This window comes from Atractosteus spatula, chromosome 18, assembly GCF_055471065.1.
Source record: "Atractosteus spatula isolate fAtrSpa1 chromosome 18, fAtrSpa1.hap1, whole genome shotgun sequence".
NCBI lineage: Eukaryota > Metazoa > Chordata > Actinopteri > Semionotiformes > Lepisosteidae > Atractosteus > Atractosteus spatula.
In genome coordinates this window covers 1,929,875-1,947,248 of record NC_142723.1, presented here as the reverse complement: position 1 = coordinate 1,947,248, position 17,374 = coordinate 1,929,875, and the positions used below count along the sequence as shown (strand labels likewise).

General features: G+C 56.1%; 2 protein-coding genes across 2 annotated transcripts in view; both read left to right on the top strand.

Annotated features, from left to right (window-relative positions):
- Positions 1–366: 366 nt before the first annotated feature.
- ercc4 (excision repair cross-complementation group 4) lies at positions 367–8,957 on the top strand. The gene is made up of 11 exons (XM_088937011.1): positions 367–1,067; positions 2,014–2,194; positions 2,461–2,656; positions 2,944–3,151; positions 3,526–3,706; positions 4,229–4,363; positions 4,703–4,807; positions 5,168–5,762; positions 6,510–6,602; positions 6,968–7,080; positions 7,757–8,957. The coding sequence occupies exons 1-11, from the start codon at positions 891–893 to the stop codon at positions 8,512–8,514; spliced, it is 2,742 nt and encodes a 913-aa protein (XP_088793137.1). The 5' UTR covers positions 367–890; the 3' UTR covers positions 8,515–8,957.
- A 1,514-nt stretch (positions 8,958–10,471) lies between these two features.
- The window catches only part of mrtfba (myocardin related transcription factor Ba), a 43,339-nt gene continuing 36,436 nt past the window's right edge, over positions 10,472–17,374 (top strand). The window contains exons 1-2 of the mRNA XM_088936280.1: positions 10,472–10,677; positions 12,659–12,786. The gene's annotated coding sequence lies outside the window, so the exon portion shown is untranslated. The remainder of the gene's footprint in view (positions 10,678–12,658; positions 12,787–17,374) is intronic.

Sequence of the window (17,374 nt, the reverse complement as noted above, 5' to 3'; positions counted from 1 at the left end):
ATTTTGCACATCGCCTGTTGTTGTTTTTTGCACACTGCCTGTTGTCTCTGTCTTTCTTTTGTTATACAATTGTACTGTTGTTGTTGTGTTTGTTTTCTTTGTACTACGTATGTCCGAGAGCTAGCTAAATAGCATTTCGTTATACTATATACCTGTATATGAGTATAATGACAATAAACTTGAACTTGAACTTGATACAGGCGCAACACTCTCTAACCGATGGACACAAGGAAAAGCAGAGGTATCTTATATTTTAGATGTTGAGTTCTAACCCCCATCCGGCAGAGGTCGCTGTCGCTGTTTTCGCCTCCCGTTCGAAATGTCCCCGCAGGGCGTCCGTCCTGCTCCGCAGCTGGTGTCAATCACGTGATGTGGTGGCGAAACTTCAAAACAGGGGTGTCTTCCACGACCGGGAAAGCCGGCGGTGTTAAAATATCATTAATTAAAGGGAGAATTTCAAATACTGGATGGAGGCTTCGTTTTTATGAATGTTCGGGTCGTTTCATGCTGATAGAAATAAATAAAATGCCCTCCTTCAGTCTGCTTCATGCAACTCTTTAAAACGGGGCGATCTTTCAAAGAACACGATGGGATGTCAGCGCCGTCTGTATGGTCGAAAAAGTGCACGGAAAGAAAGTGTCATAATAATTTGCCATACAAAACCTTCAGGAAACCGTTTATGCCGAAGCCCACAACAGCCACTTTGACCAAATAAATCCTGCGATTTCGTACTTCTTGGACCTGCGCTGATGTAGCTCGATTACGTTCGCTCTCTTGCGCTCAGTTCGTTATTTTTCGCCTGATATGAGCGTCTGACCCGCCTGTCTGTGGAGGAAGCCCTGTTGTTTGCCGTGACCCCCAGCCGGGCGAGTGCGGGGTGATCGCTCACAATGACGGGTCCCCTGCTTGAGTTTGAGACCGAGATGTTCCTCTCGCTGTTCGGTTCGGACGGGCTGCTGGTCACGGCCGAGGGGCTGGGCCTTGACCGGATTCTGCTGCAGTTCCTGCGGGTCTATTCGGAAGAGGGGAGTCTGGTGCTGTTGCTGAACACCACCACGCCCGAACAGGTGAGGATGCTGTACACCTCTGCCCCGCCCGTGGGTCACTTCTCGGAAGGTCGCTCTTGTTCCCGAAGATAAGCAGAGAAAGTGACATTCATATTCAAGTGCTTGTGTGGCTTGCCACAAATAAAATCATATTATATGTGTAGAATCATACGCCCAGTGCATCTTTGTCATTAAAATTTTATGATGAAAGTTTTCTGCACTGGGCGGTGAGCATCGCTGCCTTGCAGTGTTACGGGTTCAGTTCCTGGGGTGCTGTCTGTGTGGAGTTTGCATGTTCTCTTTGCGTTTGCATGTGTTTCCTCCCACCGTCCAAAGACACAGTGGTAGGCTAGTTGGCCGCTGGGAAAATTGGCTCTGGCATGTTTACTGTGTGTGTGTCCTGCGATGGACTGCCGTCCGGTCCGGGGTGCACCCTGCCTTGAGCCCATTGCTTGCTGGGACAGGCTACAGCTCCCCTGTGACCCTGATTTGAATGAAGCAGTTAGAAAATGGATGGATGGATTTCTACAGTACTGAGTATGAACGAACTGGGTCGATAGCGTTTATATTTCCACTTATGTGGTGGTTCAAACATATTTAAAAGCCGAACATCGCATAAAGAAGATACAAACTACATCCTTTGTATTGTTACTGCAGTCAATGCTTTGAAACCTGTCTGGACGGAGTAGGCTTGTTTTGTTTTATAAACCACTTTGCTCTCGTGCTGTTGACGGTGGTTGGGTTTTTACAATATCCTGTAGAATTCTTGTCATAAATTGGGTATGTTAGTGGGTGCTCATATGTATGGAAAGGTACATTAGGTATGTTTTTACCAGTAATGGTACAACTTTTTCTGTTGCTCATTCTACTCATAAATGTCTGAAAAAACCCACAAGCTCAAAATGCAATCCCCAGCCCATTTTGACCTCTGCCAGCGCTGGGTGACTGCGCGCGCGTGTGTTTCCAGGAGTACTTCACGGAGAAGCTGCGGGCCGAGGGGGTCTCTCACCTCCCCAGGACGGTGACCAGCGAGGTGCCGAGCAGCGAGCGCCTGGACGTCTACACCCGGGGCGGCGTCCTCTTCGTCACCAGCCGCATCCTCGTGGTGGACTTCCTCACGGACAAGATTCCCGCCAGCCTCATCACAGGTCCGCCCCGTCGCCACGTCGGAACAGCTCTTCCGGGAGTTTAACAGCCGGTCGGATTCTTCTTCGGCAGCTCAGGTTCACCTGCGTCTCGAGGTGGAAGTGAAGAGGCTGTAGGCAGCCGCTTGTGTGAACTGTTATGCCCTTTTGTCACCATGCAGGGTGCTCCCTGTCATCGCAGACACAGGCACGATCGTTCTCGCTTTCCAGTAATGCAGAAGGGCTGAATGAAGTTAAATAGATAACTATCTTTTAAAAAATGCTTCTAGGTATTCTTGTGTACCGGGCTCACAAGATCATCGAATCCTGCCAGGAAGCCTTCATCCTGCGGCTGTACCGACAGAAGAACAAGACGGGCTTCATCAAGGCCTTCACGGACAAGCCCACCGCCTTCAGCTCCGGCTTCTGCCAGGTGGAGCGCGTCATGAGGAACCTGTTCGTCAGGAAGCTCTTCCTCTGGCCCAGGTAGAGGCTCGGCCTTCGCTCCGCACGCCCGGGGCTGGAGGGGCACCGAGAGTCGCACAGATCGGGCAGGGGTTAAGCACAGTGCCTACGTAGCAGGTGATCAAGACGAGTTTGTCAAGCACAGGCAAAGCATCATCCTCCCTTACCCAGCATCCTCACCTGCTAAAGCAAAAGATCAAGGGCGAGGCGAGGGCCTGCAGAGCAGAGCAGGGTTTTGGCAAGCTCAGCTGCAGTGCAGCAATGATACCAGCAGCGCTGAGAGCCCCTGTTCTCTCTGTGTGTTTCAGGTTCCACGCGGCCGTCAACTCGGTGCTGGACAGACACAAGCCGGACGTGGTGGAGCTGCGCGTGTCCCTCACCCCGGGCATGAGCGCCATCCAGAGCTCGGTGCTGGACATCATGAACGCCTGCCTGAAGGAGCTGAAACGCTACAACCCCACGCTGGAGGTGGAGGACCTCTCTCTGGAGAACGCGCTGGGCCGCTCCTTTGAGAAGGTGAGAGCCTTGATGTCAGGCCCTGCACCTCTCGGAACTCACCCGGGCTAACGGACCGTCTGACCGCCTTGGCCAAGGATGTGGAGAAACTTAAAGAAAATCAACAGATCAAAATCAGCTTGTCCGTCCGCCAGGAAGGCCACAGGTCTTCATGAAACAGCCAGGGAAGGCAGGCCACTTCGGTTCATTGTTCACTGCACTCATCTGCTGTTAAGTCTTTTTTCTGTGGGTCATTGTTCTTCACTTGTTGGTTGATTGAATGATAAATGTGTTTGTACAGTGTTGCTGCTTTTTATAAGAGGTGCATGTCACCAAAGGTGTTGGCTCCCCCACGTCGAGCCCTGCAGAGTTGAGACTTGTCTTTGCTTTGGCAGACAATCCGCCACTACCTGGACCCGCTGTGGCACCAGCTGGGGGCGAAGACCAAGTCCCTGGTGCAGGACCTGAAGATCCTGCGCACCCTGCTCCTCTACCTCACCCAGTACGACTGCGTCACCTTCCTCAACCTGCTGGAGTCCCTGCGCAGCAGCCAGAAGGCCTTCGGGAGCAACTCCGGTAGGAGCACGGGGAGCGAGAGAGGAGAGAGCAGGACAGGCCGCACAGGAGAGGTGGGGGGGAGGAGGTGGTTGAATCGGGGGTTGTCATGACAGTAGAACTGGCGATAGAGTTTGAGCTAGGGTCTCACAGCGCCTGTGAGACAGAAATATATCAAATCAGATTCTGTACAGTGAAACCACCCTTCATCTGGCAAGCAGAACGTGAGGGAGCTGAAGGTAAGAAATAAGGAAGCCTGGACCCAGTGCAGGAGTTTCCATGTAGTTTGAGGTGTAGAAGATGTTTGCTCTTAAATTCCTCCCTTCCGTGCAGCAGCAGCATAATCTGTGACAAACATTGTTAATTGTCCGTTTAACTGTTTTAAAAGGCTGACCTTGGATGGCATGTGCTCTATAGAGCATCAGGGACACAGGGTAGGAGCATCTCCAAGCTGACGCGTTGTTATGACTTTGTTCTTGTCTAAACTAATTGCCGGCTTAAAGTGCTAAGTGCTAACGTGCGTCGAAACTTCTGTTCCTGCAGGCTGGCTCTTCCTGGACTCCAGCACGTCCATGTTTGTGAACGCTCGATCACGGGTTTTCCGTACCCTGGAACCGAAGGATGGCCTTAAAAAAAAGGCAGGAACCACGACGAACCAGGAGCAGAACGGAGAAGCCGGTGATCGCAGAACCGCTCGTGCAACTCACCACACAACACTTCTAGAGCGCTGATGTTCACACCCAGCCTCAGCAATATGGCGGGGAAGCTTGTTGTGGCATACTCCTGCAGCCGTTTGCATAGAAATTCAATTCAATTTAAGATTGGGACCAATTTACATAGAGTCGGAAACCGGACCGTCTGGGTGAAAACCAGGAATCCTAACCACTAGACCATACAGGAGCACACAAAGTGCTTTCTGTGCTGAGTTTTAAATACACTTCCCCATAGCTTCCACTTGTGGCCTCTTTGTCACTTTTGGACTGTGACGCTAACATCGTGCGTGCGTGCGTGTTGCAGAAGTGAAGAAGGAGCTGGTGCTGGAGAAGAGCCCCAAGTGGGAGGCGCTGACAGAGGTGCTGCAGGAGATCGAGAAGGAGAACAGCAGCTCCGAGCTCGGCCCAGGTCAGACGGAAGCACAGGCCCTTCCTCGCTGGAGGAAGTACGGGACTACACTGTGGCCGATATACACAAACACTAGATAAATTGGATTAATTAGCCTAATAAAGATTTAATTAATAATGGCTTTCAATCTTCCATTCTTCATATGAAGAATTTATCAAAAATTCTGTTAGATGATTTAAAATGAGTAAAAAGGTTCAATTTGTCTTTGTTTGAGGGTTCGGGGCATAAATCCACTGATAGCACTGAGCGAACCATCTTGGATCCCTTTTAATTAAAGGGATTGCGCTTTGCATCCGCTGCTTTGCAAGTTCCCGAAAGGAACAAGTTGAAGATGCTCCCGTGTCTTGTCCCGGTCCCTAGGGAGGGTTCTGATCTGTGCCAGTGACGATCGGACCTGTGCCCAGCTGCAGGAGTATGTGACCCGTGGCCCAGAGGCTCTGCTAAACCGGCTGTACAGTCGCACCTTCGGCAGGAAGGAGGCGCTGCTCGAGCTGAACGGGGAGAAGAGGGTCCCGGCCAAAGCCAAGGGCAAGAGAGGAGCAGAAGGCGGCACCAAGGCCAAGAAGCCCAGAGCCCAAGCTGGGAAAAAGCAGAGCAAGAAGCCCACGCTCACCCTGACCCAGATGGTGGGCAAGGGAGACGGCAGGGAGGATGGGCCGGCAGAGAGGGGGGCGATGGGCAGCAGCGCAGACGAGGAGGAAGGGATGCCGGAGGAGGAAGAGGGAGAGGAGGAGGAGGAAGGGCTGATCCTTAACCTGTCCTCGGACTCCTACTACGGCATCATGAAGGAGCCCCTGACCGTTATCCACCCACTGCTGGGCTGCAGCGACCCCTACAGCCTGACGCGGGTACTGCACGAGGTGGAGCCGCGCTACGTGGTCCTGTATGACGCTGAGCTGCCCTTCGTGCGCCAGCTGGAGGTCTACAAAGCCAGCCGGCCCGGCCAGCCGCTCAGGTGCTCCGTGCTCCAGCCCCGCGCGTCGATCCCGTTCCGTTCCACACGGAACCCCCTGCTCACCCCCTGCCGCCTGTTTCTTCACGATGAGCGTCACTTGCTTGTGTTTGACCAATTCAGGAGGCGGTCTGTTCGTTTCAGGGTGCTGTGATCCCAGAGGGCTAGAGAAACTTCAGGATCTTGTTCCTGAAATTGATCCCCAAATTGCAAATCATCCGTTTAACTAAACACCGTTCATTCGTTCTATGTCTTGAGTAGCTTACAATTCAGTAACTCTCTGTAGAACCTGCTGGACAAGGGCTAGAACATAACACCATCAGAAGGGTTATTAAATTCGGCTCGTCTAACCCGTTCCTGTCAGTAGTTCATTGATCCCAGGATCTCAGCCAGCTGGTTTTTGAAGGAAGCCAGGGTATCAGCTTCAACAGCATGGCTGGGTATCTTGTTCCTCACTCCCACCACCCTCTGTCTTTGCCCAGAGCTGAAGAAGTGCCTCCTGTTCTTGGTTTTAAATGAGCTTTTGAAATGTACTAGTAGTTTTCACTCATGCCCTCTGGTTCAGCTCAGTTTATCATTTATTTGACTGTTAAAAGTTAAAGGCTGGCGGGGGGTCACTCGGAGCAGGATGATCCTTTTGGTGCCTCTGAGAAGATTGGAAAACACTTTGTGTGTCGTGTGCCTTTGTCCACACTCCGATATTACACAGAATGTTAATTCTGACCTGAAGAGTCTCACCTGCCTCCCCAGGGTCTATTTTCTGATCTATGGCGGTTCCACTGAGGAGCAGAGGTACCTGACAGCCCTGCGCAAAGAGAAGCAAGCCTTCGAGCACCTGATCAGGTGAGCATTGGAAAAGCGGGAGTAAAAGTGATAAGTGTTCCAGTGAATCAAGCAGCCATTTGCTCAGAGTTCCGGCTGATTGAGCAGTGAATATCTACCATGACTGGATGCCAGAACAACTGAATCTTTTTTGCTCTGTCCTTTCTGAATCGAAGGCTGATTTCTGTATGTCCGCATGGGAATGTCAGAACAGTAACTGGTTGCTTGGATTGAGACTCTCAGACGTGTATCATGGTTTCCAGAGCCGGCGCAGACCGGGAGCGTGCAGCCTGGTGTGTGAGAGTGTGTGTGAGAGTGAGATGCCTTAGTGCTGGGGGTCTGAATCCGAGTGCTGTGTTTTTCCCTTGCCCGGTGGGCGTGTTCAGGGAGAAGGCCAGCATGGTGGTCCCGGAGGAGAGAGAGGGGAGGGGAGACACCAACCTGGACCTCGTCCGAAACGCTGAGCCCGCCAGCACCTCCACCAGCTCGCGCAAAGCAGGCACGTCTTGCAGTCTCGCGCACGCCGACCCCCGTCTGCAGCCGTGAGAACACGCGCCCCGTTTGTGGATTCTCGGTGCACCACACCGCGAATCACTAAACGCCAAACCCGAGAGTACCGCCTGCGCCTACTGTAAGCAAGATACAGCGCAGAGGTGAGCAGGGGGCCGGGAAATGAGCCCCGAGCTGTGGACTCCGTGGATCCCCACTGCTACCCAGTCGGGAACTGGCCAGTCCTGTCGTTCTGAGCCTCGCCTTCTCGCGCTTTTCCGTGCGCCAGTGGTTCATGGCCTGTTATACACCTGTATATCGCTCCCGATTTTTTTGGTTTTTCAACACGCTACGTGACATCGGTTTCTGGTGTTTGTAAGAGAGAGAGGCCAGTCATCAGCGCGTGGCTGTAGCTGCCTGCAGTTAGGCCGCGGCAGTCTATCGGACGTCCGTGATTGGTCTTTGCTCAGTTACTATGGCCTCTCCGGAGGCCTCCCTCCTCGCCGCGGGCCAGCTGGGGATGACGTCCGCTCCGGTCACCGGCGGGTCGCTTCCTCTGCCTCGCGAAAGACGAGAACGCCCGGATCCGGGTTCGAAAGGCGGGATCTGAGGTTTTTTCGGTCAAAACGCTGGCAAGAGTCCCGCCTCCCCCCCCTCTGACTAGCCCCCTCTCGTGTGTCCGGCAGGCGGCCAGGAGGAGCCGGCGGCGGCCTCCCAGCGGGTGGTGGTGGACATGCGGGAGTTCCGGAGCGAGCTGCCCTCCCTGCTGCACCGGCGGGGGCTGGACATCGAGCCGGTCACCCTGGAGGTGGGCGACTACATCCTGTGCCCGGACACCTGCGTGGAGCGCAAGAGCGTCAGCGATCTGATCGGCTCGCTGGGCAGCGGCCGGCTCTACTCGCAGTGCCTGGCCATGTGCCGCTTCTACCGCCGGCCCGTGCTGCTGGTGGAGTTCGACCCGGCCAGGCCCTTCTCGCTGGTGGGGCGCGGCGAGCTGCGCCTGGAGATCTCCGCTGGCGACGTCACCTCCAGGCTCGCCCTGCTCACCCTCCACTTCCCGCGGCTGCGCCTGCTCTGGTGCCCCTCGCCCCACGCCGCCGCCGAGCTCTTCCAGGAGCTGAAGCGGGGCCGGCCCGAGCCCAGCGCCGGCGCCGCCCAGGCCGTCGGCGCCGACTCCGACACCGTGCCCGAGGCCGCCGACCTCTGCAACCCGGGCCCCTACGACTTCCTGCTCAGGATGCCCGGCGTCGGCGCCAAGAACTGCCAGGCGCTGATGAGGCAGGCGGGCAGCCTGGCCCAGCTGGCCGCCCTGAGCCAGGACCGGCTGGCGGAGATCCTGGGCAGCACCGCCAACGCCAGGCTCCTGCACCAGTTCCTCCACGGCACGGCGGGCGGCCTCCAGCCCGCGCGCGGGGGCAAGGGGGAGGCCCAGGGCAGGAGGTGACGTCGCTGGCGAAGGGGCAGCGCCAGTGGGGGCCTGGCAGGACGGTGGGGGGGGGCACTGAGCCTGGCGAAACTGGCGGGACGTTTCGGGAAGCAGGGCACGCCGCCTGGTGTCCCGCGGACTCTGGAGAGTGGCTCCAGGACAAGGGCCCCCAGCAGCGCTTCTGGGGCCCCAGGGCACGTTGCCCATCTAGAGAGCCTGCGGATCTTGGTAGTGTCGAGTCCTAGAAGGTGGGAGGTCCATTTCTAGGTTTCTTATTTAAAAAAAAAAAAAGTCTTGTGTATTTTGTAGCTTTTAGACGAGCTTCATGAAGTTGAAAAATGTACTTTTTTTTGTGCCGGTGCCCTTTCTGACTTTCCAAGCCTTTTATCTCCCACGGGGGAGCTGACGCATCCCCTGCGGATATACATGAACTCAATAAAAACGATCTAAGGTGAGCTAAGACGAGCTGGATCAACCGTGTGGTTATTAGTGCAGCACCACAGAATTTCCCATCGATACGCGACCGAGTCTCGGCCTTCCTGTCGGCTCCACACACGAGTGATATATATACTGCCACTAGGTGGAAGTATAGCCTCAAGAACAGAGTAAAATCCAGCCTGAAAAATCGGAGCCTTTCTTAAGAACTACGCACAATACAAAATAAGATTTGTATTGTCCCCCGAGGGAATTTCTTTATGGACACACAGCACTCCTGTACATTTAAATAGAATGCAAACAAAACGAAACAGTGCACATTATTCTTTTACAAAAAATAAGAAAAGCATTGCACATCACTCTATCCTAATATCAACTCTAATATATATATATAATAGATCTCTAATATATTGATTAGCACTAGTCCTCTGCCAGCTTGCATAAACTTGAGCTACTCCTGAACTGGCCTCAATAAAGTGCGGGTTAGGAAACAACACAGGGGGTCAGCCGGGCTGGTTAGAACAGGCACAAATGATCCTGGTCGTTCACTTTTCTGGATTAATGCTCTCATCCCAACAGATTTATAGTTTGTTTACAAAAGTAAATGAAAAGGTTTTTTTTTATGGAAAGGCTGTGTTTTATTTTTTTGGTATTGTAGTTTAGCCGGCCCGTTTGTGCATTGTAACAGAGAGCGAGATGATAAGTGCTCGTTTATAACGAGCAGGCAGACGGCGACAATCACAGGCAGGTCGTAGGCTCGACAGTGCAAACGCAGTTTGACGACAGCCTGCATAAGGAGATTCTCCGATGCCCATAAAACACGAGGCAGATCACACCGTGTAAGGTATGAGGTGTGCTGTAATAAATCCATAAAGTGTTGTCAGTGTTATCCCGTACTTCCCAGCGCAAAAAAGCAAACGAGGACGACAACTTGCGCAGTCCCGCGCCGTCACGAGCCCGCGGCCGCTCTCGAGACCCGCGCCCGCTCCCCTCCACCTGCCCGCCCACGCGCCGCACGACCGCTGGGCGACAGGTTCATCTTTCAAGATTCACTGGCGCGTTGAATTGCGTGTGCGTGTGCGTGTGCTACGTCCATGACTACACCGTCGGAAGAAGACAAGAAATCCTCGTCTGTGGCGAGCGGCGGTGGTGTTCACGGTTCAAGGTGTTCGAAAGATCCCATCAGATTCCCACCCGGGGGACGTCCAGCAGCCGGTCCCCTGCGCGGGCGAGCCGGCAGGTGAGGGACGGCACAGGTAAGCGCGCTCGTAAGGGCTGCTCGTCGGGTGCGAGGAGGGAGATCAAATGAAAACGAAAGGGGAAACGCAAAACGGGCTGTCTTGGGCAATGAGCCCGATCCGTCCCGGAGAGATCACAGAGCGAACGGGACGGCCGTGAAGATCACGTCACGGCAGGTGCTGAGCCGTGGGGTGTCGAGCCGGGGTCCGGCCCTGGCTGGCCCCGGCGGTTACAGCGCAGGAAGGCTGACAAGGCGTGTGCGTGTTGGCGCCGGTCGGGAGCCCGGCGGGGGTCAGCGGCCGGCAGGACTGCCAAGGGTTAACGGGGCCGACAGAGTCCCCATGACGTCAGCGCGCTCGGCAGCAGCAGCAGCAGCGGCGGCCATCTTCTCCCCGGACTCGCAGCTCCGCTCCCGAGCGCGGCGGGCAAGCACACGCACACACGCACAGGCGGCTATCCAGGGCCACTGGCGGGGGCCGCCCGGGAGGCTCGCTGAAGGACTAGAGGGTGAGCCGAGCCGCCGTGTCCCGGGGGGCGGGGGGGAGGAGGTGTTTCTCCGGCGGTCCCCCTGCGCCCGTCCCAGCAGGGCTCGTCTGCGGGGTGGAAAGGCGCTGGGCGCTCCGGTCGAGGCTGGGGGGGGGATCGGTTTTAGGGAGTTTTCTTTCTTTTCTGTAAATAAGGGGAGCGCGTTTATCCCCGCTCGGGTCTGTGTCCGCGCAACGTTTCGTGTTTCCGAAAGAGAGTGTAGGACACGCTCGCCACCATCGGCGGCCGCGGCAGGGACGCCCCTGGACACCGGCAGCCGTGGGCGAGTTTGGGCTAGCGGCTGACTCATCCCAGTCGCAGGGATGTGACTGGTGGTGGTGGTGGGTGGGGGGGGGCGACAGCCACCTGTAAGGTTCTGCTCGGGGACGGTCCGCGCGCGCTGACGGCCAGATGTGCGGGGCGCGAGCTGGCCGGATGCGCAGCTGCAGCTGGGGTTGGGGTTGGGGGTGGTGACTGGGGGGGGGCAATTTTGTGGCGTCCACTTCAGAAACCCGAAAACTGACCCAACTTGGCGAGCCCGTGCGTGGGAACAAGAAATGGGGTTTATTCCTGGCTGGAAAGAGAAAACAGAAAACACAACGTTTCGGCCCCGGAGCCGCCTTCTTCAGGTGTGAGTCTGTGCGCGTCCGAGCTACCTGTTGATCTTTTAGACGTCAGGACCCCCTGTCTGTGTCGCGTTCCGTTCAAAGCCTTGCAAAACGGGACGCCAAACAGTCGTGTTTATCTCTTGGTGCATGCATACGTTCTGGGTTTTGGGAAATAAGAGATTGCATGTTCAAGATAGGACAAAACAATAGCCTATCAGTGACGCGTGTAGAGTGAAATGAAGCAAAACCCGTGGCGTTACTATAAACACTCGCCCATGTCTCCCTCCAGATAATCAGGACTCCCACTACAACAGCCGCATGAAAAGTTACTGATTCCTGTAAGCGCTCCTCTGCGCTGTCTCCTCTCTCCCCTCCCCAACAGGAAAGGCAGAAGTATTGTCACTTGGTTTACTGGCTCAGGAGAGGCAGCTCGGCGTCTCGAAGACAGTCGAGCTGCGGACGGGAGGTCTCCTGAAGTGCACGTCTGTGACTGCCGCAGGGCGCATGTGGGGCTGTTTCTGGCGGGGCGGCGCGGCACTTTTAAGCTCAGGTCTATTTCTGGCAGGCAAACGCTTCCCCCCCCCCCCCGGGCTGTGTTTTAGACACGCCTTCGGCCCACAGCTCCGTGTGCAGCAGCGAACGTCGCGCTTGCTCCCGGCCTGACGGGCTGTATCCGTGACGGCGGCAGAAGAGCTGTGCGGTCATCGCCGATCAGACGGCTGACTTGTGCCTCTGCTGCAGCCCGCTCCGGTGATCGCTGGTGGGGTTTTGATTCTGAGAGGCTGACAGCCGTGTGTTTTTCAAGCCATGGTGTGTGAACTTGGAGACGAGGACATTTCGCTGCGGAGTGCCTTTTTTTTTTTTGGTTTAAATAAAAAAAAATCAGCAGATTAGCTGAGTATCTGCTCCTGGAATGTGCGGCGGGAATCGGCTATTTCCCTCCCCTCGGGGGGCCTGTTTCCCACACCCCGGCCCGGAACCTGGGAAAAGGGGGTCCCAGCTCTCCTGGGGGTGCCGGTCAGCGTGCAGGGGGCAGGTGGGCTCTTGGGGGCTTTCTTTACTGTCCAGAGTTAGTTTTTATTCAGGATGTGACGCGAGCCATCCTATAACCGCAGAGACTCATCTGGAGGCCGGGGGGGGTCGCAGAGGTCACGGGGTCGCGGGGCGCAGACCTCAGAGCCGCTCCTGCCTGCTGGCACTCTGCCCCGGAGCTCTTCCTGTTGCCAGGCAGGATGGGGGTAGACAGGGGTACAGCGTCCTGCGTGATGATATCATTTCGGACTCTTTCCCCGAGACAGGCAGGAGCGACGCTCAGCTTTCTTTCTGTCTGGTAATCATGCTTCTCGCGCCCACAGCCCCTCTCCGTCGGCATGACGCCGGCCGCCGCCCTGTCTCTGCTGGACTGAGCCTGCCCTCCAGAGGACCGAGCCCGGCAGTGAGAGACGCAACGCAGAGGAAGCCCTGATCCCCATCCCCACCCAGCGTGAGTAATGACTGTAGGGGGGCCCACGTCTGGGCCGCGGTGGTCCCGGGTCCGTGGTTGGCTCTCGAGTTCTGGTGGAGGCGCGCGGGGGCCCGCGGTGCTCGGGGGTGGAAATGCGCGCCTTCCTCCCCCTTTCGGCTGGAAGGGTGCTGGGTCCTGAAGGGCACTGGACAGGACTGCTGTGGGAGACCAGAGCCCCCGGATCCCCTCATTCTTTCTTCGCTGGGGGCATCCAGTTAGGTCTGCTGGGGTGAACCTTCTGCGTTCTCCCTCTGGAGTTCCCCTCATTTCTGCTGTGACTCGGGTGGTTTTATAGCGCAGCTGGATCCCCAACAGACGCAGCCTGCTGTGAAGTGATGAGAGATTTGCATTTGTTTGGTTAGTTCCCTTTTTTTTTTTTTAGCAGTGAGTGTCTTGAAGGCCGTGAAATAAGTTCTGTGTCCTGTTTTCAGTTCCCAATTATTCGCTTGAATTGCATCCAGGGAGGTTTCAGCTGAAGTTCGTCAGCCTGTGTTGTAACCAGCACTCCCACTGTACAGTATTCCAGGGAGATGTGACGGGCCGCTGTTGCACAGTGGCTTTATGTCAGGGCTTGGTGCATCTTGCGTGCACAGGGCATGGCAGGGTTTAAAGATGTAATAGCATCTCGAACCCGTGCCCAGTTAGTGCAGCCCTCTGCCCTCTTTACGATTTTTCTCCTTGCTGGCAAACCGGCACGCTTCTCTGTCCGCCTTCGTTCTGCCTCCTCGCTCTGCACAGCTCTGACTTCTGGCCTCTCTTTACGTGAATCTGAGCTTGAGCCTTCAGTGTTAATTTCATTGAGCAGCAACGTCGGACCAGCGTTTAATTCTGGGTTTGCAGTAGGGGTCTCTTCCTTGAATATGCAAATTATTTTTGCTTGCGTTCATCAGATCTGCATTATATCAATATAACGAATAAAGAAAAACACTCTCGGGGTTTTGATCTACTGCATTCATCAACGGTAAAGATTACAGAGAAACATCAGTACTAGATTGCTCGGAAAGTAGGCAGTCCTTCGATTAAGACTGTATAAGATAACGTGCATGACTCTCGGATGCTGCAATACATCAGGGTACAAATATACCGGAGCACAGGGTTAAATCAAAACGTCTACAAGACGCTCGCTGTGCTCGCACTCCCCACCGTTATCAAGCTGCAAGCCGTTGCTTGATGAGTTCTGGACTGCCTGCTGAGCTTGACGAGTCTGGATTCAATCTGAGCGCAGCTCAAAAAAGGAATGTTTTCCCAGTTTGTTTTACTCCACTGAGCTACAAATAAATCACGGCAATATGCATAAACAACATTGGAAAGGAACTTCGGCTCGTTTGGCTGTTGTGTTCCAGAATCGGCGGTTCGCTTTTCCTCGGATACGGGACGCGCTGTCTGCCGTTTCCCTCTCCGGCGCAGCCCGGCGGCGGCTCTGCCAGTCCTGCTGCTGGAGGTCCGAGCTGGGGGGGGGGAGAGAGCTGCCCAGCTGTTTCTGTTCTTATCGCCTCTCCGGTGCCCTAGGGAGCCCAGGCCCACCCGGCCGGGCGCCGCTCCGGTGTTGTGGGAGTTTTCCCAGAGCCGCGCGGAGCAGGAACGGCAGAACCGTTCTGAAAATCCGTCTCGTCCCGTCCCGCCAGGGAAGGCCAGCGGTTCTGATCGGGGCGAGCGATGCAGGTGGGCTCGGTCCTGTAGCAGCGCCCATCCGTACCCCCAGGATGGCACCCCTGCTGTCAGCGGCGGGCCGCAGCTGAAACACGGGGAAAGGGAGGCGCCTCCTCCTTGTTCCTTGTCGTGGAGCGTCTGTCCCCCTGGGCATCACTTTTTTAGGGTCCCTTGTTGCCATCGTGTTGTCCCGCCCTTGAGCTTAACACGGTTTGTGCGTGTGTGTGTGCGTGTCGGAGCCAGGAAAGGCGACGGGAAAGCAGAAACCTGTGTGTTCGTTCGTCTGAGCAGGAGGGGGACTCAGGCTGGGACGGCTTTGTGAGCTGCTCGTGGTTTTCAGCACCCGTCCCCGTATTTTGGCACGGGCGCGATGCCGTCTTCGAGAGTGAGTAACTGCGCAGCTACAAGGAGCTGTGCTGCTGCTGAGCTGTTGGAGTCGCTTCAGATCGTACACTCTGCGGGCTGTATTGCAGACTTAGTTATCAAGATGGGGCTCTGTAATTCTCCCCTAAACTGCAGAAATTAGTTGTCTAAAAATGAGTTAAAATATGAGTTGTACCTAATATTTGAACAGCAGAGGTTCGTTGTGACCATTGTACTCGGAATGAGTTTGAAATTTGTGAGCCGCAGCCAGGTGCTGTGTGAGAGCCTGCAGCCTGTAAAACCTGATACAGGTTCAGCTGAAACGGGAGCCCAGTCTCTCAGGATGGACACACAGTGGGGATCAGTAGGGCAGCTCAGCCCACATCTCTTCAGTCCCAGTAAAGCTTTTCTTGTAGTCGCTTCCTTCTGGTGACAGATGACAGCGTCTCACCCATCAGGGTCCCGAACCCGGCCCCTGTGCTCGGCCTCCCTGCCCCCTTCCCCCGAGGGTCTGGACCGCGAAGCTTCAGCTGCGATTCGGGGTCCTTGCCACCACCGGGGGGGCCTGACGCTGGCCCCCGTCCCGGGGGGCCGTCACTGCGCTCGAAGGGCAGTCCCTGCTGCGGCTCGGAAGGACGGCTCCAGGTATGGCCAGCAGTTCCGGCGGCGTGCTCTGTCCGAGCGGAGCTGTGAACGAGCCCCGGCCGCGGCCGCCGGAGGAATCGCTCTCCTTCCGCCTGGGGGCGGTCGCTCTCGCGCCTGGAGCACGACGGCGGCCCCCGGGGGGCTGCGTGGGAGCCGCCCGCGCTGGACCGAATACCGCGGCGTCTATTTCTGTCGGCTGCTAAGCCGAGCCCCCCGGGGACACGCCGAGGGAGGGGTCCCGCGGGGGAGCGGCTGTGGCTCTGGGGGCGGGAATCTGCTCGTGTTTTGGTGGAGGGGAAGTTTTTTGGAGGAAGTGAAGTCATGGGAAACCCCTCCCCCATGAGCGCTGTCAGACTCATCTCTGCGGTGCCGCGGCGGGCTGTGTCTTGGGGGAGCACGGGGAGGTCAGGAAGGGTGGAAGGGGGGTTCTGGTCCAGCTGGCAGCTCTATTTTGGCAGTTCCCCGAGTTGCAGGGGGAGCTTATTTTTAGTCGCACAGCTGACCTCTTCCTGCTTTGTAGCCGCGCCGCGGGGGCAGCTGGGCTCCATCACAGGGCGGCCCAGCCGCGCGGGGGGCTACAGACCCCGCTTCTTCGCCTCGGCTTGGTTTTCCCCTCTTGGAAACCGGCCGCTCCCAGACTTTGGTACCAGCATCTGCATCGCGTGAGAACCAGTAACGCTGAGAAACACACAGACTGTACCAGCTGGATATGCTGCGTTTTTCTTTCCTGTCCAGCTGAAATTTAATGTGAACCAGCGCTAAGAGTGACAGGCTGGTGGCAGAAAGGAAACACTAGACAGTGAAAACCTTGTTCTCCAATGTGACACGTCCACTTGCTTTTCTGGAAGAAAAATTCCTTTAAAACCTGCTATTTAGTTCTTTAAAAGCTTTTTCCGTTTGCTATTTGTCCTGCCCCCAAACAAAGAAATAACATCTAGGGTTCCTGCTTTCTCAACGTGACAAGAATGGCTTTGTGGGTTTCAAAAGAAGGGATCAGATTACTTTCTGAAGGCAAGAACGTGCCCTGGCTGAGTCTGTGGTTGATGACGGGCTTTGAGCACAACCAAGAGATGCGTCTAGACATGCTCCTCCTTCCAGGAACGGCTCTGGGCTCCGGAGTACCGCGTACCCTTCATCTGTTCAGGTCATGGCCTCTCTGTGCGCTGACTGGGGGCTGGCAGGGGTCTTTACAGCTGCCCTCTGTGGGGACTCCACACCGCGCTGACAGCGAAGGGGCTCCTTCTCTTCCCAGAAGCCCTCTCGTGACTGGGGCTGGAGCACCATGGGGCACCTCCATAGGGTGTGGAGCCAGACCGCTAGGGGCCCAGAATGCATCCAGTAGTGAACCTGGGCCGCGTCCAGTCAGCAGACTGGATCAGACGGGCAGGCGTTGTCAGATCGTCGGCTCCTTGCCAGGGGAGGGCATCACTGCAGCCGCAGGCCCAGAGTCTGCCAGCGCGTTCTGCTCCCATTCGTCCTGTCATCAGAATCGCCCAGTGCCGTGCCCTGTCCGGCCTGTGTGTGGTGAGCTGCCCGGGTTGGTGTCCTGTCTGTGTGTTTCATACTGGCCTCATGCTGCCGGAGGGAGGGGCGCCGTGCCCGCCTGCTGTGGAACAGCCTCCTGGATTGCTGGTCCTCCTCTCGAGAGGCCCTCCTGTCTATAAATACCCAGCTGCCATTGTCTCCTCACTGAGGCTCTGCAGCTCCTGGCCGGGCACGGTTTCCACAGCAACCGCTGGAGCTGGCTGCTTGCGTGTGAAGACGCGCCGGGGCTGTCCTTGTGGAACTGCGCCTTGTAAGGGCCGGGGAGCAGGTGCCCTGGTGTCCTGGGTGACGCGTGTCGGTCTTTCAGGCTGGGGCTGTGAATCGCACCTAGTCTGGTTACTCCATCCTATAACTCGAAACCCCT

What these genes read in the sequence shown, in the direction of transcription:
- ercc4 (XM_088937011.1), top strand. Translation starts at nt 891, where the DNA reads ATGACGGGTCCCCTGCTTGAGTTTGAGACCGAGATGTTCCTCTCGCTG. An exon ending in TCCCGCCAGCCTCATCACAG is followed by an intron (nt 2,195 to 2,460) that starts GTCCGCCCCGTC and finishes AAATGCTTCTAG; the next exon opens with GTATTCTTGTGTACCGGGCT. An exon ending in TGGGCCGCTCCTTTGAGAAG is followed by an intron (nt 3,152 to 3,525) that starts GTGAGAGCCTTG and finishes TTGCTTTGGCAG; the next exon opens with ACAATCCGCCACTACCTGGA.